The 24481-nt window shown below is 53.7% G+C and overlaps 1 protein-coding gene across 4 annotated transcripts in view; it reads right to left on the reverse strand.

The window, feature by feature from the left end:
• The window catches only part of Faim2 (Fas apoptotic inhibitory molecule 2), a 33374-nt gene extending 14727 nt beyond the window's left edge, over nucleotides 1-18647 (reverse strand). Inside the window, exons 1-11 of one of the 4 annotated variants that reach the window (XM_048444592.3) lie at nucleotides 18259-18647; nucleotides 15608-15803; nucleotides 12345-12445; nucleotides 11905-11969; nucleotides 11516-11569; nucleotides 5119-5169; nucleotides 4826-4865; nucleotides 4129-4166; nucleotides 3556-3643; nucleotides 3178-3273; nucleotides 1656-1709 (exon numbers count right to left, since the gene is read on the reverse strand). In XM_048444592.3, the coding sequence (XP_048300549.3) occupies nucleotides 1656-1709; nucleotides 3178-3273; nucleotides 3556-3643; nucleotides 4129-4166; nucleotides 4826-4865; nucleotides 5119-5169; nucleotides 11516-11569; nucleotides 11905-11969; nucleotides 12345-12445; nucleotides 15608-15803; nucleotides 18259-18273 (798 nt within the window). In that variant the 5' untranslated portion in view covers nucleotides 18274-18647. Of the gene's footprint in view, nucleotides 1-1655; nucleotides 1710-3177; nucleotides 3274-3555; nucleotides 3644-4128; nucleotides 4167-4825; nucleotides 4866-5118; nucleotides 5170-11515; nucleotides 11570-11904; nucleotides 11970-12344; nucleotides 12446-14379; nucleotides 14502-15606; nucleotides 15804-18258 lie in introns of those variants that run through there. The other 3 variants (XM_087899275.1, XM_048444593.3, XM_048444594.3) reach the window with 3 other exon arrangements.
• Nucleotides 18648-24481: the final 5834 nt, after the last annotated feature.

A 24481-nucleotide genomic window follows, 5' to 3' on the forward strand; every position in this document is an offset into this window, starting at 1 on the left:
CATGATGGGTGGATGGAAGAGGCAATTCTTTTTTTGAGATGGTTTCTCTGTGTAACAGCCCTAGCTGTTCTGGAACTTGCTCTTTAGACCAGGTTGGCTTTGAACTCACAGAGATCCACCTGCCTCTGCCTCCGGAGTGCTGGGATTACAAGTGAGCACCAACACCCCCTGGCAGAAGAAGCAACTCAAGGTTGTCTATCTCCCTGGGATGTATTGGACATTCTTGTCACCCATGAGTCTGGAATTGGTGACTAAACTGGGCACTTTGGCCACTCAGCAGAGCTGAGAGGAAGTCTGACTGCTGCGGCACTGGCATGTCTCTTTGGATGGCTTCCCATGAAGATGTTATGGACACCAGCTTGTCTCTTGGGTGATCTTGGGGCACATATTCAGGTGCTCAGGGCCTACCTGATCAAAGGGTGTGTTGGGCTGTCTTGAGCAGATAGGTTTTGGTCATGTTATCTGGGCACCTGCTTCTCCGCACTTCCCACCTGGCTGTAGCCTTTTAATGGTCCTCTCGGGCTGGATGTCTAAGTTCTCAGCCTTGCCCTACCATTTTCTAGGGTGCCGGAATAGCCTTGGGACATTACCTGACACCACTGAACTTCCTCTTTGTTGTGCTCGCAGAAGAGTGAAACCTATCCGCTAGGTGTGGTGGGAGAATTAAGAACAAAAGAGAGGCGGCTGGCCGAAAGTGAGTGCTCACTTTTAGCTGAGCCCTGGGTGTGATCGCCCATAAAACCAGTGCTCAGCGGGCTGAGAGATGGGAGGACTGCAAGTTCAAGGCCAATTTATTTTGTCTGTTTGCTTTTTTGGTTTTTCAAAATAGGATTTCTGTGTGTAATGGCCTTGATCTGTCCCGGAACTCATTTTGTAGACCAGGCTAGCCTAGAACTCACAGAGATCTCCTCCCTACCTCTGTCTCCCCAGTGCTGGGATTAAAGGCATGCATCACCACCACTTAGTGAAGTCAATTTGTTTTAAAAAGGCAAATAGGTATATAAATGCACAAATAAATAAATTAGCTATTACTGTGAAGTGAATTTGGTGAGAACAGCAAAGAATAAGTTCCCTCTAATGAAGACTTTTACCAGGTATGTGAATCTTCCCAGAATGCCTAGGACCATACTAACTTAGTCTATATAGTAGGATATCCCCGACACACAGTAGGCTATCCCCAACACATGGTAGGCTATCCCCGACACACGGTAGGCTATCCCCAACACACGGTAGGTTATCCCCGACACACGGTAGGCTATCCCGACACATGGTAGTCTATCCCCGACACACAGTAGGCTATCCCCGACACACGGTAGGCTATCCCCGACACACGGTAGGATATCCCCGACACACAGTAGGCTATCACCGACACACGGTAGGCTATCCCCGACACATGGTAGGCTATCCCCGACACACGGTAGGATATCCCCGAGCTCTACCCCTCCTCTCAGTCCTGCTCTGGTCAGCAGCTTCGACCCTGCTGCTCTCACCCTGCTCAGAAAGCAGGTCTTGGACACAGGTGGAATTCCCTAAATGCAGTTCTGCACCAGCCCTACCCTCAGATTCTGCAGAAAGGTTCCAGAGAGACTGTGAGGAAAACAGAGTGCAAGATTCACAGAGCTGAGAAGGTGCCCCAGAAGCTGGGCCAAACTCACCAATGTAAACACGCCTGCTCCTAGCACGGCATAGACGGCGTGGAGCCAGGGGACCTGTGGGCACAGGAAGGACGGGTTTAGCGTGTGGAAAGGGTAACTGGCAGAAGGGCCAGAGGTTGGGAGGAAAGCTCAGTCCCGAGGATGGAACAATGGGGTAACGCCACCCAGGATCCAGAGGGACTTGTGATTCTCTGGGTGTTCACAGTGTAAAACAGAGAGACCCCTGAGTAATCACAGGGAGACCTGCAGGGAGTCCCCACAGACCTGACATTTTTTTCCTTCACAACAATGCCCCAGGCTCGGGCTGGCCAAAAGTGACTCATCCTATCTGACTGTGGTCCTCTCAGCCTGGGTCTGGCTCTAGGCTCCCCCTACTGTCCTCATCCATCCTTGCTCTATCTGGGGTCTGCCTGTTCCTCTCATGCAGAGTTCTCTTGGGAGCAAGGGCTCGGGAGGAAAGTCAGCTGAACTCAGCAGGGGCGGGGACAGGTGTGGAGGCACCTGGAGTATCTGCCAGATGGGCACGAAGGGCCTGGTGGCTAGAATAGTACCCTCCCAAGCTTGTGCTCCCCTTGACTGTGCAGGCCAGCTCCACAGCTATAAGGAGCCATGTTAGCCCTGCCCTCTGTGGAGCCCATCCAGAGAACTTTCTGGAAGACAAAGGCATCCCATCAGCTCAGTGTGGGTCAATAAAGGGTTCTTTGAAGTTCTGGTGCCCCTTCCTGTAGCCCCATCCCCATCCTAGATACATAGAGGCCTCCAGGCCAGCTCCGGTCCCTCCCTTTGTCAACAGGATCCTGAGAAGAGCCAAAGAAATGCCAAAATCAATCTTAACATCCGAGACTGGGTGCCAACCACCCGGAGGCTGGGGCTGGATGAGGAAAGCCATCTCAGCTTAGCACACAAGAGGCAATGGGAGGTCGGGTACCAAATGTGGCTGGAGAAACTGCCACTGAGGCCCCAATAGACCCAATGCTTTCTTTCCTGTGTTCTCAGGACTCAAACCACTTGCCATGTCCCCAGTCTGTCCCCCAGCATTGATGCCTTCAGCTCCTGCACAGTACACACAGTCCAGATGCCAGCGAAGGGGGGTGGTCTGTGAGCTGGAGGCAGAGAGTCTGTTCCTGCCTCACTGCCCTCCACCTGGTCAGCCAGATTCTGCCTCTTTGGGCTTGGATGGTTCCCCAGGAGGTCCCCTGAGCCTGGTGACCTCTGGAGCCCCAGTGTATCTTTCTCAGCTATGGTCCTTCTCCTCCTCCCCTCTAACCTGTTGGGGGGGATGGGAAAGTGAAGCCGGATGCAGCTCATGGAGCTGGGCAGGTGCCCGGGCCTGCCAAGAAAAGCCTCCTTGTTTGCTTGCGTATGCTGCCAACACACCTAGAGCAGGTGCCAGGAGGGCTGGGCAGGGTGACAGGCTGTGGGGCTTTGGCCCTGGGTCTGCCCTGAAGGGCTAGAAGAACATGGCGCCCTGGGCATCGGGCCATCCCCACCCTCTCCTTGGGCCCGTAGGTTGGAGACTCACGTATTGGAAGGGCAGGAGGATGGCTAGGAGGAGTCCACTGAAGAAAAGGGTCATGAGCAGCACAAACAGCACACCCTGGCAGGAGGTGAAGTCAAACTGCGGGACACAGGGGGCCGTCAGCACCGACCCGCCAATTCTGCACTTACCCCCACAACCCAGTACATCCCTCTTCCAGAAGGCACCCCCAGACCCGGTTCAGCCCTCTGCCTCTCCTCAGCCCCACGTGGATCCCTGACCCACGCGCCCTCCCCCGCCCACAGGCCCCGGGGCCCCACGTGGATCCCTGACCCGCACGCCCTTCCCTGCCCACAGGCCCCGAGACCCCACGTGGATCCCTGACCCGCACGCCCTCCCCTGCCCACAGGCCCCGGGGCTGACCTTGGTCTGGAAGCTGAAGATGGTGACTGACAGACAGACAAGGGCCGTGATCCCCAGACACAGCAGCACAGAAGTAGTGTTGTAGTAACTGAGGACAGACACGGGGTCAGTGGGGTTCCCGACTCCCCACCCCCCCTCAGGATGGCCCTTTTCTGCCAGAAGGTGACTTCGTGACCTGTGGTCCCAGCCTGCCCCGTTCCCAGAACCTCCCACTCTCAGCTTTCCCAGGCTTCTCTGTTCATGAGCACTCATCAACGGGGTGAAGGGTCTAGAATGTTGGTGTCTGAGGGCAGTTTACAGGTAATGACACCACCAGGACCCCGAGGTTTTATAGTCACAGCTTGGGTAACACCATCTTACACTCTGCCATCCCTCACCCCAACTAAGACTTGCTTGGGTCTTAGAGTCACTGGCCGTGTAGTGCCTAAGGCGACTCTAGGCCAAAGTGGCCTGTCTGTTCGAGTTCCTCCCCCCATCCAATGGCTCCCCCAGAAAGATGTATTGGGGGTGTTCCCTTCAGGTATGGCCAGACTCTGGCTGCATGCCTGCCTAGGACGCCCTTGCCCCTTTTACCTGGACAACATCCCAGTGAGATAGGCCATGGACAGGGTCTGAAAGAGAGCAGGGTGAAGGAGTGCTCCTGCAGGATGAAGGAATGCTCCTGCAGGATGAAGGAGTGCTCCTGTGTGGTGAAGGAGTGCTCCTGTATGGTGAAAGAGTACTCCTGTATGGTGAAGGAGTGTTCCTGTGTGGTGAAGGAGTGCTCCTGCAGGGTGGAGGGGTGCTCCTGCAGGGTGGAGGAATGCTCCTGCAGGGTGGAGGGGTGCTCCTGCAGGGTGGAGGAATGCTCCTGCAGGGTGGAGGAGTGCTCCCACAGGGTGAAGGAGTGCTCCCGCAGGGTGAAGGAGTGCTCCCGCGTGTGGACGTGGGGGTTTGGGCACTCTCAGGCTCCTATCCAGCTCACAGGCACTCCGGCTAGCTGTCCCTTTATCTCATAGGCAGCCTTTTTCTTCCCATGAGAATCCCAACTCTTCCTAATTCTGGTTGGAAGTCCCACACAATCTTCCCAGACAAGAGACTGGACACATAAGGGCTTCATCACATTCAGAAAGGAAGGGTGGAGTGTTCTGGTAGGAGAGAGGTTCGACACCTCTGTTCCACCAAGAACCTTATATTGATATCCCCAGTTGAGACTCTCAATCCCCATGCTGCCCCTGTCCTTCCTCTGTCCCCACTCAGCATCTGTCCCCAGTTCACCCCAGTCACTTACAAAGATGGCCAGCAGAATCAGGTTCCAAGGGAAGTGTCTCCTGCAAGGCAAACCATGGGCCTCAGAGGACATTCGAGCCTGCAGGGCTCTGTGCACACGGTGGAACCTCTCCCTTCATCCAAACCCTCTTAGTCCCCATTGTCCCATCCACCTGAGACATGAAGTCAAGGGCAGAGGGGCTGCAGTTCAGAGAGGAATGAGGCCTTCTCAGGGACCACAGCCCCCTGGTGGAAGGCAGGGCTCAGAGCAGATTTTTAAGGTCCTACTAACAGTTCCCCCAGTCATGATCATACCTGGGTCCAGAGCAGCAAGCCAGAGTCAGGTAAGTTGCAAAGAACACAGCACTATGGGAGAGAGAGAGAGAGAGAGAGAGAGAGAGAGAGAGAGAGAGAGAGAGGTGAGCAAATCTCTCAGGTCTCTCCTGGGGCCTCTGCCTAGTCCCAGATGATCCTACTCTGCCACCCCTCCCCAAACTGCACCAGGCAGGAGGGCAAGAGCAGAGGGGAGGGCATGGATATCCTCGGACTGGGCAATGGGCAGGATGGTAGCCCAATTCCCAAAGGAGACGTGGTGGTTGGTGGGACAAGCAGCCCACTTCTAGCACATTTAATCTTGGGAGCGACAGTCTGCTGTTTCTCAACATTCAACCCAAGTAGCCTCAGAGACCTTTGCTGTTGTTTGTGTGTTTTCTGAGGCAGAATCTCACTGTGTAGTCCAGGCTAGCCTTGAACTCTCAGTGATCCTCCTACTTTAGCCTTTAGTGTTCTGACACTGCAGACTTGCATCGCCCCACCTGGCTAAGAAACCTTAGTGAGAAAGTTCATCCCCCGTCAGGCGGTGGTGGCGCACGCCTTTAATTCCAGCACTCAGGAGGCAGAGGCAGGCGGATCTCTGTGAGTTCGTGACCAGCCTGATCTACAAGAGCTAGTTCCAGGACAGGCCCCAAAGCTACAGAGAAACGCTGTCTCAAAAAAACAAAACAAACAAAAACAACAAAAAAGAAAGAAAGGAAGGAAGAAAGGAAGAAAGGAAGGAAGGAAAGGAAAGAAGGAAGGAAGGAAAAGAAAGGAAGAAAGAAAGAAAGAAAGAAAGAAAGAAAGAAAGAAAGAAAGAAAGAAAGAAAGAAAAAGAAAATTCATTCTCCAGGGCCTGAATAGATCACTCAGTCACATACAGGGACTGAGGGTGGGGGTAACTCAGTGGGAAAAGTGAGTGGCCAGCAAGCATGAGAACCTGTCTTAAGTTCCTAGAACCCAGGAGAAAATGCTGGACATGGTGGCATGCTCTTGGAATCCCAGCACTTGGAGAGGCAAAGAGAGGAGGCTTTTTGGAGAGCAGCTTGATAGCCAGCCAGTCTAGTCTCACTGGGAAGCTCCAGGCCAATGAGATGCTCTGTTTCAAAGGAGTTGGACAGCTTTCCTGAGGACGACACCCAAAATCGGCTTCCAGCCTCCATATGCACATGGACACATATACACCATACCAATCCATGGGCACACATGTACGCACCCATATGCATTACAAAAAAAAAAAGTTCATGCCAGGCATCATTGCGTGGTGATGCAATCCCAGCACTCAGGCGGTACAGGTGAGAGGATCAGGGACTCAGCGTCATCCTGATCTAATTATGGAGTCTGAGGCCATCCCACTCCATGTGAGACCCTGCCTCCAAAATAGTAGGTAAATATAAACCAAACTAAATGCTACCATAGAATATATTTTGTGTACTGGGCAGCTTTTTATTTGTTATTTATTTATAGTTTCTGAGACAAGATCTCACTGTGTCCCTCTGGCTGGTCTGGAATCTACACATAGGTTAGGGGAACAGGGTTTGATGTTTGTTTGCCTTGACAGTGTTTAATAAATATTGATATGATTCCTCCTTCTTTATGAACCATGTTCTCCTTTACAGAGGAGGTCAGTGACTTGTCCAAGGTCACGAAGCTGTCCTATTGCTGCAGGACTGAGACCTCGGTTCTCCAGTTGCAGGTAGTGACCTTCCAACCACTGCCACACACTGCCTCTCTCGTCGCTACCTGCAGCCATCCTGTTAGCTGTTTTTTATTGCTCTACCCTACCAGGTTGTGGGCTCAGCATGGCCTGGCAGAGCAGGAAGTGGAATCAGCTTCTGGATCAGGTAGTCATGTCCAGTGGGAAGTGGCTAGAGGGGGTTGGCTGCTCAGAGTTTTCTGGAAAGCAAGGGGCAAAGACCAGGCATGGAAGACAGAGACCAAGTTCTGAAGACAGTTTGCCTCTCAGGGCATGGCCTCCACCCTCAGCAGGCCTTCAGCATGGCCCTGCAGCCCTTTCTTTCCCCATCCCTTCAGCGTCTCACCTGCCCTCCATAACAGCAATTCCAAACAGCCTCCTCCTTCCCCAAACCTCCCAGGCTGCCTCACTCTCTGCTATGCTCCAGAAAGATCAGAGATAACGAGGTGCGGCTCCTGTGGTTTCTGGCCCATCACCTGAAAACCTCACGTGGCGCTCCCAGACTTCCTGTCCCTCATCCCCATGACCTGGGTTTTGGGTCCCGGGCCCTCAAAAGCCCAGTGACGGCTTACATTAACACTCCTGGGGGGGTCACCTCTTTTCCCGTGTCAACCTCCTTGGACTCTGCCCGTCTTCCTCAGCATCTCCCCTATTTCTAGCTCCAGCTACTTTGCACCCTCTGGGTTCTCCACTCAGCGCCTCTTCTCCATCTCCTCAGCTTGCCCAACCGCCTGGCCTCGGCCCCACGTAATGAGAGCTGGCCTGATCACATCAGGGTGACCTTGTTGAGTTCAGTTGTCACTCGCTGGTCCTTACATTACCCGACTTCTCAATGTCTGGTCACTCCTATTGTTTCCCTGCTTCCACAATGACACACTTCTGGATTCCCTCCTTCCTTCCTGGCCACTCCTCCTCATTAGGAGCTGGTTTCTTCAAGGCAGACTCCTCTCCTGTCCTGCTCTCCCCAGGTAGGCGCGCTCACCCCAATGGTGAGCCCATACCTTAGGATGGGTTCTCACTGCCCCTTCTCAGCACTAGACTGGGCAGCCAAGTAGATGTTCCAGTCAGCAGTGGCTCTTCAGAAACGCATCAAGTTCAATGGTCTAGAGCTGAGCTCTGCATTCTCTCTGCCCCTGAACCCCCCCGTGCCCAGGACACCATGCAGCCGTCAAGCCGCCCAGCCAGAGGCTTCAGCATCATCGTTGGCACTCGCCCTGCCACACCCAATTAATTACCTAAATCTGCTCAGCCTCCCACTCAGACCTCACTCTTCCCTCCATCTCTCCCGCCTCCCTTTGATGTTGGGTCACCTCTTTCTCTTCTCTCCCTGGCTGGGACTGTGTCTTCCTGCCTTCAGCCCAGCCTTTTACCAGGACACTACAGGCCAATCAGATCACGTTTTCCCAGGAGACTTGGCAATGCCTGCAGCACAGTCTGCCCACCGCCGGCTCCTCTGCTGCTACCACACTGCCCTTTTCATCACAGCCTGTTCTGCACCCTCAAAACATGCCCACTGTCCGCTGGCAGGACAGAGATTCCCTCTTCTGCCTGGCTTACCCCTGCCTCAGACAGACCCCTGATCCCCTACTTGCAACTTACTTCTTTTTCCTGCCATTTAACCTGGAGCCTGACACCCAGTGGACACTCTTAAAATATTTCTGGGTGCCATGGAAAAGCCTAATGGAAGCAATAACAAAACAGGCAGTGCAGGAATGAAAGCTTACGACCTGGAGATTCCTCTGCAATTGGATGCCAGGTGCCAGAGCTGGGCCCACCCTGGACACGTGGGACAGGAGAAGCCTCCTATCCCTGGTGAAACGTGCCCTGCTCCTTATGGTCTCACTTGAGTCACTGCTCGGTCACTTCAATAACTACGACAAAAACAGAACATTTGGCTGTGTGCCTCCTGTCGCCCTGGCCAGACTGGAAGCTTCCCGAGGGCAAGAGCCTCATGTCCTTTTCTCCTGCTCCCTAGCTCCTCAGCCCTGAAGATGGGCATCAGAGGGAAGGACAGAGAGACTCAGGATTCCAAGACCATGGTGCAGCTTTGGAGCTGGAGTCTGGTCTGGTACTGGAAGTCCTGTCCCGTCCCTGCTACGAGTCTGTGGCCATGGGCAAGGGTTTACTAGCCAGTCCCAATCTCCTGCTGTGCAGAACAGGAAGACTGCTCCCCAGCTGGGAGACCTGGTGGGAGGGTGCAGATGACACACTTAGCACGGGCTTGGCACCGGGTTGGACTCGTGGATGGGAGCTGCTTTCTGTCATTAGAAGCTGGCTGACTGACAGCTTCCACGAGCCACCCCCTCCCCAGGTCTAGCCTTACACTTCTCTTCCTCTGCCCGCTCTTCTCTCACCCTCTGCTCTGCCACAGGCATCGTGCTCATGGGAGCAATCAGACAATAGGGCAAGAACCCAGTGAAGAGAGACGACAGGGACCCTGAGAAAGCTAGAGCGGCTGGGGCAGGAGAGGGCGGGGTTGTGTGAGCCAGAACAGTTGGGTTTCGTGTTGAAGCCTCAGCCCCAGGGCCTGGGACACTGGTGTAGTGTCAGGGTTGGCCACTCCCAGCTGACTTGCCCTCGCTTGTCCCCGGGGCTAGGGTCAGCAGACTGCAGTGGGCAAGCAATGTGGCCGTTAAGCAGTTCCAGCTTTCTACCTGGCTCTGATGCCCAGGAAGCAGCTCCTCTCTGCCTCAATTTCCTCATCTGTGAAATGGAGACTGTAACAGCACCTGCTTGGCAGGGTTATTAAAAGGAGGGTTGAAAACTATACGTCAAACCCTTGGCATGGCGCCTCGTGCATAGAAAAGAGCTGTTTTATTCTCACTGTTATGAATGTTGTTTCAGCAGGAAGAGACAAACAAGGGAGCCCTCAGGGAGCATTTGATACGCTGGGCTGGCGTGAGACCCGATAGGACGTAGGAGAGTGGAGGGTGTGGAGGGCAGGCTAGATCCTCAGGGAGGCCTATGCAGGAAGAGGAGGCATACTGGTGGGGGAGAGCCCAGCAGCACCAGGGCTTTGTTGCTTCCCAGGAGAGCACAGTTCAGGCCCCTCCCCACCTCTCCCCTGCTCCCACCTCAGAGCATCACAGGGAGAGCACAGTCCAGGCCCCTCCCCACCTCTCCCCTGCTCCCACCTCAGAGCATCACAGGGAGAGCACAGTCCAGGCCCCTCCCCACCTCTCCCCTGCTCCCACCCCAGGGTGTCACTGCTCTCCACTTGGGACACCATTCCAAGGCCAGAAACTCACCCCCCCTCCCACTTCCTCCTCAGTGTGATCCAATGTACTCCAAGCTGTTCCCACCACTACACATAGCACCCCAAAGACTCATAGAAGAGGGTCCAGCACACAATACCCACGGTCTCAGGGGCCCCGAGCCTTCTAGACAGTGCTGACGTGCTGGGAGCCATGCCAACCTGCTGTGTGGGCTGGCCAAGGTGGCAGTCCCCGGGGCCTCATTAGCTGTACGCACAGTGCCTCCCAACTCCTCAGACTCAGCACTCCCTCCTGGGATGCCGACTGCCCCTCTGTCCTGTGCCCTCGGAAAGGTTCTGTGTATAAATGTCCTCACCTCCAGAATCCTGGGAAGTTTCCTCACTGATAAGCCCGTTGCCCGCTGTGCCAACTCTAAGCCTGACTGTAAGGCCACTCTAGGCTCTGGTGGTGCCTAGGACTTTGGGCTGAGTTCAGCTCTGCACTTGGTCCCTATGGAAGAACAGGCTGGGCCAGTCAGTGTGCAACTCCTCTGCCATGCTCTCCCTCGATGCTTAGCCCACAAGGGCCACACTGCTCAGAGACGGCCTTCTTCCTGTCTGCCAGTCTAGCCCCTAGTGTGCGGACACACCTCAGTGTTCTCATTGTCATGTTTTCTACTCCAGTCACTCTTCTCTTGCAGCCGTGGTGCACGGTGGTCTGCCCCCACCGCCTCTGCCAGCGCCTCTGCATGGCTCATCGCCTTCCAGGCAGAGGCCTCCTTCCCACTAGTCCCTGTGCAGAGCTGGCTCACACTGAAGGCCAACAGGGACCATGGAGAGAGCAATTTTCTGACTCTAGGGTGGTTCTGGTCCGGAAGTATCCAAAATTATTCCTTCGTTATCAGAAAGGAGGGTCCAAACCACCTAAACCTCCAGAATCCTCCTTAAGGAACACGGTATATAGGACCGGCAGAAGCCAAGTAGCTGGAGGGCGGAAGAGAGACTGACGAGCAAAGGGATTAAGAACACAAGCCTTAACTTGAACCCAGCTCCACCGCTGACTAGCTGTGTGACCTTGGGCAAATTACCCAACTTCTCTGAGCCTTAAGGTTTTCTGAGGTAATCATACCTAGTAGATTTGAGAATCAAATGCAATACTGTACATCAAGCACACGAAACAATGCCCAGCCCTTAATTAGGTATTCTTTAAGTGGTGGCTCTTATGATTAATAATTTCATAAGCATTAATAACAATGTTACTAAGAGTACCAACATTGTCATTAGAGAAGGCCAAGGTGTTCCGGTCCCTTCCCTCATAGTGTCAAGTTACTGGCGCTCTCCATCCAGGCCCTAGTCAACCTGTGTCCTTCCTCCCCTTGTCCTGTCAGATCTAAACAACTCCAAGGTGGCCCCTGACCGTGCTTGGGGTCTTTGAAGGCTTCCCCCTGGGGTGTGGATCCATCAACAGAGCACAGCATGCCAAGGAAGGCATCTGGGGGCGTACTCACTAGGATGCCCAGTACCAGCCTGGGTTGGCCTGGACGTAGTCCTTCACGACGTCACTGTAGGGAAAGGCGAGCAGAGTCAGAGGCTGGCCCCGGTCTGTTTGTGTTCAGTGTCTGTACCTGCCCCACATAGACTCAGAGAGAGGAAGGGGGTGACTGGGGGGACTGGCTGGGTGACTGTGGAGCAGAGCCAAGTGACACCTCACAGGGCCCACCCGACACTGGGGACTTCTTGAGTGGTGTACACCCAACGTTCCTCCCCTCCAGTATGAGGGTGTCCACTGACCCTCATCTATCCAAGTGGACATCCCAAGAGAGGTTATATGGTGTCCCCCTGCCCTGAGCCTGCCCATGGCCCTCCTGGAAGATGTCAGTCTCCATCGCCAACTCACCAGAAGGTAAAGAGAGCCACAACAGCCAAGGTCACCAGCAGCTGGACCAACAGGATGGTATAGACCTGGGGGAGGGGACGATCATGTGGGGGTTCCCGAGAGACCCCAGTTCCCAGGGACTCCTTTGAACCTAGACCTACCTATCGGACACTTTCACCCTCCTTCATAGGGGTCACTGGGCAGATTGAGACAAGTGGAGGGGCAATAAAGGCACCGGACCCTCAGGTGCAGCCGACCAAGGAGCCCAGGGGACATGGAGCAAGGGCTCTGGGTGAAACCTCGGAAGCACATGCCAAGAGGAGCCACGGGCTGGGGTGGCGTGAGAGGGGGAAAGGTCGCCCTGCAGACAGAGGCTGGGCCAAGGACCTTGCAGGGGTCCAGCACAGGGCGCCAGACCCTTCACCCTGCCCCCCACCCCAGAGCACGGGAGAGGTGGTTACCTTTCTGATGAAGAGCCGGCGAACATTCTGGTCATCCCAGCTGAAGGTGGTGAAGAGCTCATGGTTTCCTGTGGGGAAAGCTTCGTAGCTGGAGCTGCTGCCTGGGTAGGTGGGCGGAGGGTGTGAGTTCCCTGCCCGCCCAGCTCAGGCCAGCCTGGCTCCCGAGGCTTCTGATGCCTTTCTCTCCAGCTCCACTGGCCCCCACCCTGCCCACTCCACAGCTGTCATCCTGATCACTTCTCGTTCTCCCTGCTGTGACCCCAGGAATGAGCTATATTGCCCGTCCTCTCCCTCACCATGGTTGGGGCTTTGGGAGCTAAGCTCCACCATACAAATGTCCCTTTTCCTCTAGTGTCCCTTGCTGGACACTTCAGCTCCTGTGAATCAACACTGGACGCCCAGTCCTCCTGGCCAGTGTCTGAGGACTGGCGATCCTGACTCTGACTGTTCTGGGACCCACAGGCTGGGATCAAAGGCCCGGTGGAGGAGCTAGGCTTGCTGGTGCTCAACTGCACACCAGAGTCAACGGAGGCTGACTTGTGGGAAAGGAGACAAAGGAATGGGCAGGGGTGCAGGCCTGGTCCCAAAGCTCTGGCTTTTGCAGGAATAAAGACCCCCACAGCTAATCAGAGCCACAGACGGGTCTGCCAATCCGTGGGACAATCTGCATCACCCAAGCCATCATAGGCCTGCTCTGAGTCTCCTGGTGTGGGCAACAGGCCCGCTTCACAGGGACCAAATTAAATAAAATGGAAAGTCTGCATGTTCTGTGCCTGGTGGGGACCACACCGCCTTAGCCCTTGCCTACTGCCCCCATCAGGTCTGGTTATCCTTCCCTTTCCCCAGCAACAGCTTCTGCCTTGGTCCCTCAAAGATGGCCACACCACTGCCCTGTTGGAGCTCCTCAATGGCTCTTCTTCTGCACATTGCTCAGGTTCAAGGTCTTTGTTTTGAGACATGATCTGAAGCAGACCAGGCTGGTCTTGAACTCACTATGTGGTTGAGGACGACCTTGAACTTCTAATTCTCCCATTCCCATCTCCTGAGCACCAGGTACATGCACCACCATGCCAGGCAAGTTTAAGTTCCTTTAACAATGCCGGGGTGAGCGGAGTCCTCCAGCCTCGCCGGCCGTGACAGTTCTCCCTACCACTCTCTCAGCCGACTGCCTCTGTTCAGTTACCTGCCTTCGTGCCCTGGACCCTGCCTGCTCAGTGCTTTCTGAGTGTCATCCATTGTTCTGCCTCCTCACGTGCTAACTCAGGAACCTCTTCAGAGCTCTGAGTGGTTATAGGAACCCTTCCCTGGCTGGCCGGCCAGATGTAAGTCACCAACGTCTCTGCTGGTAGTGACAGTTCTGGGATCCCAGCAGACTGGCTGAGCAGACTGCAAGGACTTTGTCACAGGCTGTGAGGAGGGTCCCCTAAGTCCTCAGCCCCATGCTACTGACAATTGACTGTCCCTTGCTGATTCTTTGTCATGGGAGCTGAAGTGTCCAGGGAGGGGAATGGGGACACAAGAAGGAAGGGGGATTTGTATGGTGGAGCTTGGTGCCCCAGAGTCCCAACCATTGTGGAGGGAGAGGATGGGAGATAGAACAGAGATAGAGTAGAGAGAGCAAGAAGCAACCAGGGTGCCAGATGGGTGATGGGCAGGGGTGGGCAAATGTGGGCAGGGGTGGACCAAAGGCAGTGTTTGACAGTGGGGCTGGAGAGAAACACTTCAGAAGCCTTAAAAGCCCAAAATAGGTAGGGCAGGGAGCTACCCAACTCTCTGCCCCCCCCCTGCTCCTGAGGCACTATGGCAAGCATGAACTGACGGTCACCACGGGGAGGCATAGCCATGGACAGACTGCTTCCCCAGGAAGGAGCGCCTCCCTGACATTTCCCAGGCTGCACTAGGAAATGTTTGTCACCTGCTGACTGCAAGGATGGGCCTCCCTTCCACCATAGCTCCTGAGAGGATATTCCTTAGGAAAGTGTCCATTCCAGCAACCAGGGCAGGAGAAATGAGAGGTATGGAATCCCCACCACACCTTCATTGACCTTCCAGTAGGTCACGTTGGAGTGGGGCAGCTGGGCTCTGGACCAAGGAGTATTCTTAGAAAAGGCACGGACCATGGTGGCCACTTGCTCCTTACGAGCAGGGGCTCTGTGGGCAGAGGCTGTGCCAGGGCATTGTTCTCAGAGCCTTCTAGAACTTTGCAAGCCGTGGGGGAGGGGGCAGCAAGGGAGCTGCCACAAACCCTGAAAAGTCTGAAAAATTAAACTTAAAAAATGTTATTTATTATTATACACAAGTGCACGTGTGACTGTATGCACACAAGTGTGCATGTGTTTATAATTTGGGTGCATACGTGCTATGATGCATATGTGGAGGTCAGAGGTCAACTTCCAGGCATCAGCTCTCTCCTTCCAGCGTCTGCCCTGAAATCCTGGGATGGAACTTAGGTCATCAGCTTTTTGGTGGCAAGGTGCATTTACCTGCTGAGCCATCTCACTAGCATGGAGCTGAGGACTCATGGGTCCCTCCTCACAGCCTGTGACAAAAGTCCTTGCAGTCTGCTCAGTCAGAGCTGAGAGCGCCCCGACTAGACACTCCTTCTCTTCTCTCCTAGAGTTCTCTTTGACCAACCCTGCTGCTGGGATCCCAGAACTGTCACTATTGGCAAAGATGTTGGTGACTTACATCTGGCCAGCCATGTAGGCTAACTCCCACACACCTACCCCACACTGTGCCTGCCCCTACAAAACCTGGAGGAATGGCAGGGAGATAATAACACTGGTTGGGAGGGGAGTCCCCACCCCTTAACCTCTGAGAACCCTAGGCCTTATAGGGGCCTGGCCCTGCTGAGTTTTCAGGCCAGTCACAATATGAACGCTGTACCCCACTGGGGCACTGGCACAGCCAAGGTCATGGCCGCAGCATGGCCTTACACTGCCTTTCTGCCCTCTCCTCTCTCCCAGTCGCGGGTCCGTGTCCCTTCCTCTAGGAGGGTCTTTTTAGACGGGGAACTTGGCTTTTGTCCCTTATCCGTCTGCTCCAATTGGCTTAGCTCAGTGGTTTGTAGAGCTGAGAGCACCCCGACTAGACACTCCTTCTCTTCTCTCCTAGAGTTCTCTTTGACCAACCCTCAGGAGAACCCTCCGAAGCCTCCCACAACAGTGTGCTGCACAACCACACCATACAAGTGGGGTCTGGGTGACTTCCTTCTGCCCAGCACTCCCTCCACCCCTCCAGCCTCTGGTGGCTGAGAGACTTACTGGGATCCACATAGGCCCAGCTTGGATGGAGAGGCACAGCCGTGGGGGCTTGGGGAAAGGTCCCTGACTTCAGCCCATCTCCAGAGGTGGCCTCCTCATAGGAGGGTGGCGCCGAGGGTACTGCTGGAACCTCCTTCTTCTCGCCGTTTGTCTGCTGCTGCCCCTCAGTCCCGGGGGCCTTGTTAGCCACAGAGAGCTGGAGAGTAGACGCAGAGAGAGATCATACAGGTGGTACGATCACTAGGGGCAGTCCCTGGATTCCTGGAATCTGCCTCGGTGTTCTTCCAAACTGTGCTAAGAAGTGGAACAGACGAGACCCACCCCCGAGTTCAGAGCCACAGAAGTGAGCTCAGGAGGTGTGGGGAAAGATAAAGACAGGAAACAGAAAATTTACGAGAGTGTCATGGAGGTCATGACCAGCTGGGGAGAGGACTGGGCCTCTGCTGTCCTACAGTACCCTGTGCTCCGGAACGTCCCGACCCATAGGAGATCTATTATTGAACAAAAGGTCCTCCCATTTTATTGTCTCCCAATTTGCTCACTGTATTCATCCAGTTTTATTTTACATCATCATCGTTTTGATGTTGTTTGCTTGTTTATGAGACAGGGCCTCCCTATGTAGCCCTGGCTGTCCTGGAACTCACTCTGTAGACCAGGCTGGCCTCAGACTCACAGAGATCCGCCTGCTTCCACCTCTCAAGTGCTGGGGTTAAAGCTGGACACCATCACGCCCAGCTATTCGGCCAATTTCAAGATAAGGAAACCCAGACTCAGACAGAAAGAGAGACATGCCAAGTCCCAGGTGCCAGAAGTAGGGCTGCGGGGGCTCAGGCTCCATCCTGGGGCACAGGTGCTTTCTACTGGGCTAGAAATACTGGAGGGTGGGATGGGGAGAGCCTGGGGGGCAAAGGGAGAGCAGGCCCCACAGAAACAAGAGCAGTGTCGTCCTCGCTGGAGGGCTGAAGAAGACAACTGCTTTAGATGCTTCCTTCCTACGAGACAAGGGACTGAGACCCAGGGAGACCTGAGCTCAGGGCGACCAGGAACTCCAGGATTGCTCCCTGCCCACAGTGGACAGGATAGCTTGGTGAGGGGATGGCAGCGGTGAGGGTCAGGGAGGGAAACACTGGGACAGAAGCCAACGAAAGGCTTGGCCTCAAGAAGCACCACTATAGCTGCAGAGGCCCCGAAGGATTGCTGAGATAGATGGGGGGGCCCTTGCAGGGAGACAACCGAGGAGGCCCCTGACTTCAATCCCTCTATAGCCCACTGGACTTCACCCCAACTCCTAAAATATCCTGTGGGGGTGCTAGGAGCAAGGGGCTGAGGAATGGAGGCACTTGTGCCACCAGAAGAGAAAGCGGAGCCGGCTTCTGACTGGTGGAGTGGGGTGGGGTGGAAGAGGAGGCTCCAGCTCCCATGCTCAGCTCAGGGTCTCCTGCCTCAGGGCTCCCTGACCCCCTTCATTACATAGACTGAAGGGAGCACGTCTAAGGAAGCTGCCTTAGCCTCTACCCTTCCACTTAGTCCCCAGAACCTCTGGGGCCCCACCACCTCTCAAATAAGGCATTCCCAAGTGACGTCTGGCCAGTGGCAGGAAGTGGTATCACTCAATGACATCATTTTGAGGCCTTTGAGAAGCTTGAACACAGTGGGGTCTGTGGGTCCGGGGAGAAATGCCATTAGTTCTGAGGCTGGTACCAGAGGAAAAAAGTGGGGTGTGGGGAGGGCCTCCTCCTGTTTTCCCTGACCAATCCTTAGCACCTCTGAACAGAGGGCTAGAGGACTCTCCCTCTTCACCCTAGGCCCTGGTGGTTGTGTAATTCCACAGGCTGTTGATGTTACATAAGCCTCCTGCACTACTGAAGGCTCTGCCCAGTCCTTCCCATGTAATTCAGTCCTAAATTTGGTGTATATGTGTATATGCGTGTGTGTATATGTGTATTTGTGTGTGTATGTGTGTGCATGTGGATGCGTAGGTGTGAATGAGGAGGGGGCAGGGGAGGATACATTTTTATTCTATCTAGTCCCCATGTCTGGCCAAAACAAAAACAAAAATCAGAGCATCCTTCTACAGGGTTGCCATAGTAACGCCCAACCATAGGGGATGTATACTGATATCCAGAGTGGAATAATCAAGGGAGCTGGGAGGTGGTGTTGGAGGGGGTGAAAGATGACCCTAAAGTGGATGGGTCAGTCCAGCACTGAAGGTAAAACACAGGCATTGCCTCTCAAGACTCACCCTGACCCCCAAGCAAGACTGATTTTCTCTCTCTCTCTCTCTCTCTCTCTCTCTCTCTCTCTCTCTCTCTCTCTCCCTCCCTCCCTCCCTCCCTCCCTCTCCCTTCTTCTCTCCCTCCCTTCCTCTCCCACTCTGACTCCTAACTGGGCCTAGGGCACCTGTGAAGGGGTTGTGATGCCACAGCAAGGGGTGGGTGACAGACGAGGAGACCCTGGGCATTGGTAAAAGTCCTAGGCCCATTCTTTGAAATGGGCTGTTTGGTCCTCTGTCATCAGCAAAGACCATAAGGATCTTTGCACTGGAGCTCGCAGAGGATGCTTAAAGTGGTCCAGAAAGCTTTCTCAGAATGGCAGGGAGGCAGGGGTCCAGAGAGCGGAGGATGGTGCAGGAGGCAGGGACATGCCCCTACCTTTCCCTGGGTCATGATGTCGTCTCTCAAGGAAGGGGTCCTTGAAGTAGGGGTGGCCGCTTGGGTCACCGCAGCCTGCTTGCGTCTCTTCCTTCCTCCGCGTGGATTCTAGCAACATCCACTGCAGCCCGGCCAGGCTTACCGGAGCGTACCATCCGCACACAGGGGGAGGGGGAGGGCCTGGGAGGATGCTGTTTGCGGACGCTGGAGACTGCCGACTTGAGATCCCAGGCGAGACATGCGGTTTTTACCTCCTTTGCTTCCTCCCACACGCTTCAGCCACCCAGGGGACCCGGGATCATTGCAGTGTGAAGCTGCAGGTGGATGGATGGGCCCGCGGGGGTGGGAAGAGGCACCAGGACTCCTGACACCCGACCAGCTGATGCTGTCTACCAATACACAGAGCTAGCAAAGTGCCTCTCTCTGAGCAAACAGTCACCAGCCTCAGTCTTTCTCCCCCTCCCTGTCTGGATGGCCTGGATTTGTCCCCAGCTCCAGCACTCCCTCATCGTCTACTTCATCGTTGCCCAGAGAGTGAGAAAGTTTACGTGACTGGTCTACTCTGCCTCCTACCAGGGACCCTGGCCTTTGCCAGTCCCCTGCCGTCTCCCCTTACTCTGATTTTCTCATCTGTAAAATGGAAGCTATAGCGCCCCCATCCCTTGTATAACAGGCCTGTCTTGTCTGGGATGCAGTTTGTCTCTTTCATCCTTGAGACAGATATCTCTATATCTTTGATACTAGTTCGTATCAAAGCCTCCCTGCTCTACTCTGTACGTGCCTTCTCTCAGCCTTCATCTCTCCGATTCTGTCCTCTCCCGGATCCAGAGCTCATCCACACCTCCTTCTTCAGCTTTGTCTTTAAGGCTCAATCAACACCAATTTCTTTCTTTCTTTCTTTCTTTCTTTCTTTCTTTCTTTCTTTCTTTCTCTCTCTCTCTCTCTCTCTCTCTCTCTCTCTCTCTCTCTCTCTCTCTCTTTCTTTCTTTCTTTCTTTTTTTTGCAGTTCCCCCAATGCCCCTGGTGAGAGTCACAATCTCAAGTCTCAGCTGAGTCACCTACAGACTGTGTGACCTTGGCAAGGCCCTTACTCTCTCTGAGCTGAAGCCTCTCCCTGTGACAAGGAGGCTAAGAGCAGGACCAGTCCTCCAAGACTGCAACCCTAGGGTAATGGTGGCAGGAGCCCACTGAACACAGGAAGTTCTGCCAGTGTGCGGGGTGTGAGAAGCTGAGGAATCGTTGACTTCACTGACTCCTATCTCCCAGAGTCCCTGGACTGGCACTGACGGCAGGATGCACGAAGGGTTGGAATCTTCTAGAAGGTGGGAAATAAATCTTGGAGAGGAGGCTTGGCCGACTGCTATCTGCTCTCAATCCCCTGGCTCAGCAACCCCAGCTCTCCTCCACCAAGTGGCCCTGGCTCCTAGCATTGCTGCTCAAGCTGACCCGGTGCCCTCCCTCTCTGCATTGGCATTGCCCTCTCCTTGTTACACAGTTTCTGGGCACCCTAATGCAGCTGCTGTCTCTATGCACTGTGGGATTCCTTGTCCGGCATTAATCCTACTGTAGCAGGATTTTTGGTTTGTTTTTTTTTTTTTGAGTCGCAGGTGTGTGAAATGCGCTCCATGGATTGTTGCTATCAATATTTCTCAGACAGCTGGCATGCTGCGGAGCCTGCCTGTGCATCCCCCTGCTCTTCATGTCCCATGCATGCTGCATCAGTCATGCAGGCTGTGTTCTTCTTTGACCAGACCAAACGCACCGAGCTCAGGGCCTTTGCACTTCCTGGGCCTGCCGACCAGGGCACAGTGAGGTCCGTTCCTTGCTGGTTTCACTGCTGCTGTGATACGGTCTTAGTGTGGAGGCCGCCCATCTTACAGTCAGAAGGCCCCACCAGGCACATTGGGCTGACCTTTATTTCTGATCCACGTTACTTTTTCCAGTGGCAATGGGCACCTCATATTTATATTTTTTTATTTAGTTCTCCCTCCCTCACCTCCATCACCCACTAGAATATCAGTTACAGAGAGGAGTAATTTGGAGGTGTTTTATGTTGCTATGTACCTGAGGGTTAAAACAGTGTTGGCACATTTATAGGGCGTGAACATTTGGGAACTAAAGCAAATGGCCCACGAATACTCAAGGGAGTGAGGATTCTTATGCAAAATCCTTATATTCCTCTGATGTTTTTGCCATCATCAGTACAAGTGGCACTGGCATTGTGTGCACCCTGGCATCTGATGGCCAAAGCATTGGCCAGACACAGATCCTGCACGCTTACTTCAAAGCTGTGTGACAAGCAAGGATTCCTCCCAGAGTCTCAGTTTCCTCACTGTTTAAAAAGGGGGACAGTGTTAGCTTTGGTCTCAGAGCCCACAGGGAGACTGCATGACGATGTGTGTAGAGATTTACGGGACTACCCAGCATGCAATTAGCCCTTGGTGGTGGCTACTGGTATGGCCTTAAGGCTCCCACCAGAGGTGTTTAGTGAAGCCATTAGCTTCCACTCTCAGACAGGTATAGCTACCCAGAACCACCTCCTTGTCAGGTCTGCACACCACTGGCTCCCTTTGCCATCCCCTACAGGTGAAGAAGAGAGCTTGTGCCCTTCCCTTTCTCTCCTTCTTCTCTTTCTCTTCCTTCTTTCCTTTGCTTTGTTCTTTGAAGCAGAAGGTTTTCTATGTATTCCAACCCCACCCCTCTGGTTTTTGAGGCCAGAGATAGGGACCAGGGAACCCCACTGACTCACAGTAGGTGGAGATCACAGAACAGGCCACGGGACAGGGATGGTCCAGCAGCTCAGGAAGGATGCTGGGCTGACAGGCCCCCATATGTACAGTTACTCTCCACAAATGCCGAAGCTTGCTATTCCCTGCAGCTTCTGCTTAACATAGGGACCCCTCCCCAGCATCCCTAAAGAAGAACAGACACTCCTGTGCTATCAGCTAGCCAGGGCTCCTCTTTGGAGAGTGTAGTTCAGCGGTAGAGCAATTGACTATATGGCCCCTTCTTGCCGGTGTGTCCATTCCTGTCTCCCACCCCTTGTTTTAAGACACATTGTACCTCCCCAGACACAATCTGTAATGCAAGGGATGCTGAAAGTCCAGGCCTCAGCAAGCAGTGATACCCTCACTCCACTGCAGGGACTGCTTACAAGAGGTGGGTCCACACTCCTGTCCCCGATATTCTTTCTGCCCCATGCCTAGGAGTTCCTGGGATTTTGGCAGGGGGAGGTCAGCCAGGATGTGGGACTGGAGCAGGCCCTCTCTGAAGCAGGAGTGGGGTCTCCAGGCTCCGCCCACAACCTGGCGCCCCGCTCATGCTGCTCCACTAACTCTTAGCCTGGATCAAGTCCATTGCAAAGTAGAATAATGGAACACATGAGAGGTTTCCAGCAGCCCGTGTCCTAGTCCAGACTCAGCCACTGGTGAAAGGCTTGACAGCGATCTCTTTCCTCTGGGTCTTGGCACAAGCCCTGCCCAGTTCCTGGAATGGTTGACTTCCCGTTCCATCATGCACGTTGCATTGTGTACCTTCTGCTTGTCTGCAGATGGAATGTCCTGGAAAGGTACAGGCTGTGCATCTTGGTCCTTCAGTCTCTGCTCTGCCCCTGATGCCTGATGGAGTTCAATAACGAAGGATATAGGTGTTGAAATCAGATCAACATGGGTGTGAATTCTTGTTCCCCACTTACCCAGTGAATGACCTTAGATGACCTCTCCGAGCTTGCTTCCTTCTCTGTAAGGTAGATGATCATCAATTAACTTAGGCTAAGCTCAAATTCAAGGCAATTCTCCTGCCTCTGCCTCTCAAGCTTCCAGAAACTATTAATGGAGACCTAATGCATGTCAGGAACTGAGGTATGCACAGGGATCCAGCTTATAGGGCTCGCTTGGTAAGAATCTGCATGCCTGTCACAGGCAATGATTAGGAGGATTCGAGGAAAACTGTGGATAGGGCTCTGTGCGATGTCTGCAACACGGCACGCTTAACAAACATCTGTTCACAGCCATTCGTCAAGGACCCTCAATGCTCTGGCACCATGCCATGTGCTGAGGAGAAAGAGGTATAGGACACCTGTTCACCCCCCACCAAGGGACCCACAGTCAAATGTCCTTTATTATGTGTCAGGGGACCTTTATCCACGTTTGAAAACTTAGAAGTAGCATCTAGAACTTCATGCTACAAATACAATAAAACTCTGGAACATCAGGCCTAGCAGGGAAGGCTGTCCGTGCATCATCGGTGCCTGCCAACAGTGTGATGTCAGAGAAAGAGAGGCTGTGACTGGCTGTAAGGTCAGAAAGACTAGTTATCATTATGAGATGATAAGACCTGACTGCTAAAGACACAGCACACTTTGGTCACAGAATGTGGAGAAACCAAGCTGGAACTGGCCTGAGAACTCCCTGATGTTGAGCTTCATAGTGCCAGAAGGTGCTATGCAGGCTGCTGGGGGAGAGACGTCACTGGTGACATTGCACGTCAGTGAATCCTGCATGCTACACTACTGACCTGCCAGGCATGACGTGCCCCCTGGGGTAATAGTGGCATGGGAGCTACTGGGGCAACCATCTCCCTTCTGAGTGGATTTGAGGCCTGCTCCACAGGAGAGAATTCACTCTTGGTACTGTCAACCTGGTTAAAAAGCTCAGGAGGCCGTAGGACCCCAGGGGAACCCACTACTAAGGTTTTGCTAAATGGTCCCGTTGTCAAACTACCTTTTAAACATTTCTGGTTTCACCTGTAGGTTAGCACTGCTCTCAGCCTTGGCCCCAGAGGCTCCTCTCCACAGTGGGCAGAGACTAACCCGGAGACTCTAACTGGTTACAATGCTGAGAGTGAGTGAGTTGTTGAGTGCCCAGCACTAAATGGAACCCCTGCCACCAGGGCTAGGAAGCACCATGGAAGGGGGGGTGAGAGAATGTCAGAGCTGAAGGTGGGGGTGGGGAGAAGTGCCGTGAAAGGCTTTCTTCCGAATGTGCTGTGGCCACTGGATTCATGAGTTCACTGCAGCTATGGTCACCTGCACAAAATTAAACGAGAGAGAGAGAGAGAGAGAGAGAGAGAGAGAGAGAGAGAGACGCCATGAGGCAAAGGCCTGGTGACAAACAATACGGTGAGGGAGGAAGGAAAACACAAGGCACAGCTTCGAGCTGACTTCTAGAAGAAAGAGGGCAGGGGAGGCGGGAGCCTACCCAGCTGCTCTGTTCATAGGCACAGACACCTAAGAGGTGGGATTCGAGGACCCAGTCCCAGCCTTGCTTTGCTAGCAGAACTCGAGGCTTAAAATTCTACCACTGAAGTTCAGTTCCTGGGTCCACGAGACAGCTCAGCAGGTAGAGATACTTGCCATGCAGGCCAGATGACCTGAGTTCAATCCCCAGAATCCACTGTAAAAGAGAACTTGTTCCCAAAAGTAAGTTGTCCTCTGATTGCTGTAGCCTGGTTGTTCTTATCCAAAGAGACCAGAATGAGTTCTTTATGAATTTGAAGTTTGTTTTGAGCCATAAAGACCCGGCCAGGAGCATGTACTCCTGTGAGTACAAGTCCAGAGGCCCCGAGCTGAGTGAGAATGGGGTTTGCAAAGGTGAAAACCACAATTTTGGTCCATCCCATTGATGTGGCTGTAATGGCTGTTAGCAAGCATGACAGGATACAAACTTTAATAGAACAGGGCAAGTTGTGTCCACGGTGCTTCTGTTTGATTGAGGGGCAGAAAGCCTTGTGGTTACTGAAGCGGAATAACGCAGGTTAGCAGAAGTTCCTTAGATGTTGTACACGAGGGTCAGGCTGACCTCAGTTTTAGCCTGAGGTCAGGTCAGGATTTAGTAAATTTGTTTTTCTCTCTTTATGACCTCCTCGGCCTGTATGCACACACACACACACACACACACACACACACACACACACACACACACACTAATCATCATCATAATAAAAGGCAGAGGAAGAAGAAGAAGAGGAAGAAATTCATTTCCTCAGGTAAGCGTTTCGATTCCAAGAAGCATCCACTAAAAGAAAAACTACTTCCAGAGGACGATGGGGAAGGTTGGTTCTGGTCCAAGGAGGCAGGGCCTGAGAACAACGAAAATCTAGGCTAGGCCATAGGGGCCAGGGCCTTCCACCTGCCAGACCTGTGCGTGGCCTTGCTGGGAGGATGGCCTGGTCACTGGGAAGAGGTGGGTAGCTGCTGGTGTGGTCTTCATGCCTGCTCCCCCCC

This window comes from Myodes glareolus, chromosome 19 (genome assembly GCF_982192425.1).
Source record: "Myodes glareolus chromosome 19, mMyoGla1.1, whole genome shotgun sequence".
NCBI classification, from domain to species: Eukaryota; Metazoa; Chordata; class Mammalia; order Rodentia; family Cricetidae; genus Myodes; species Myodes glareolus.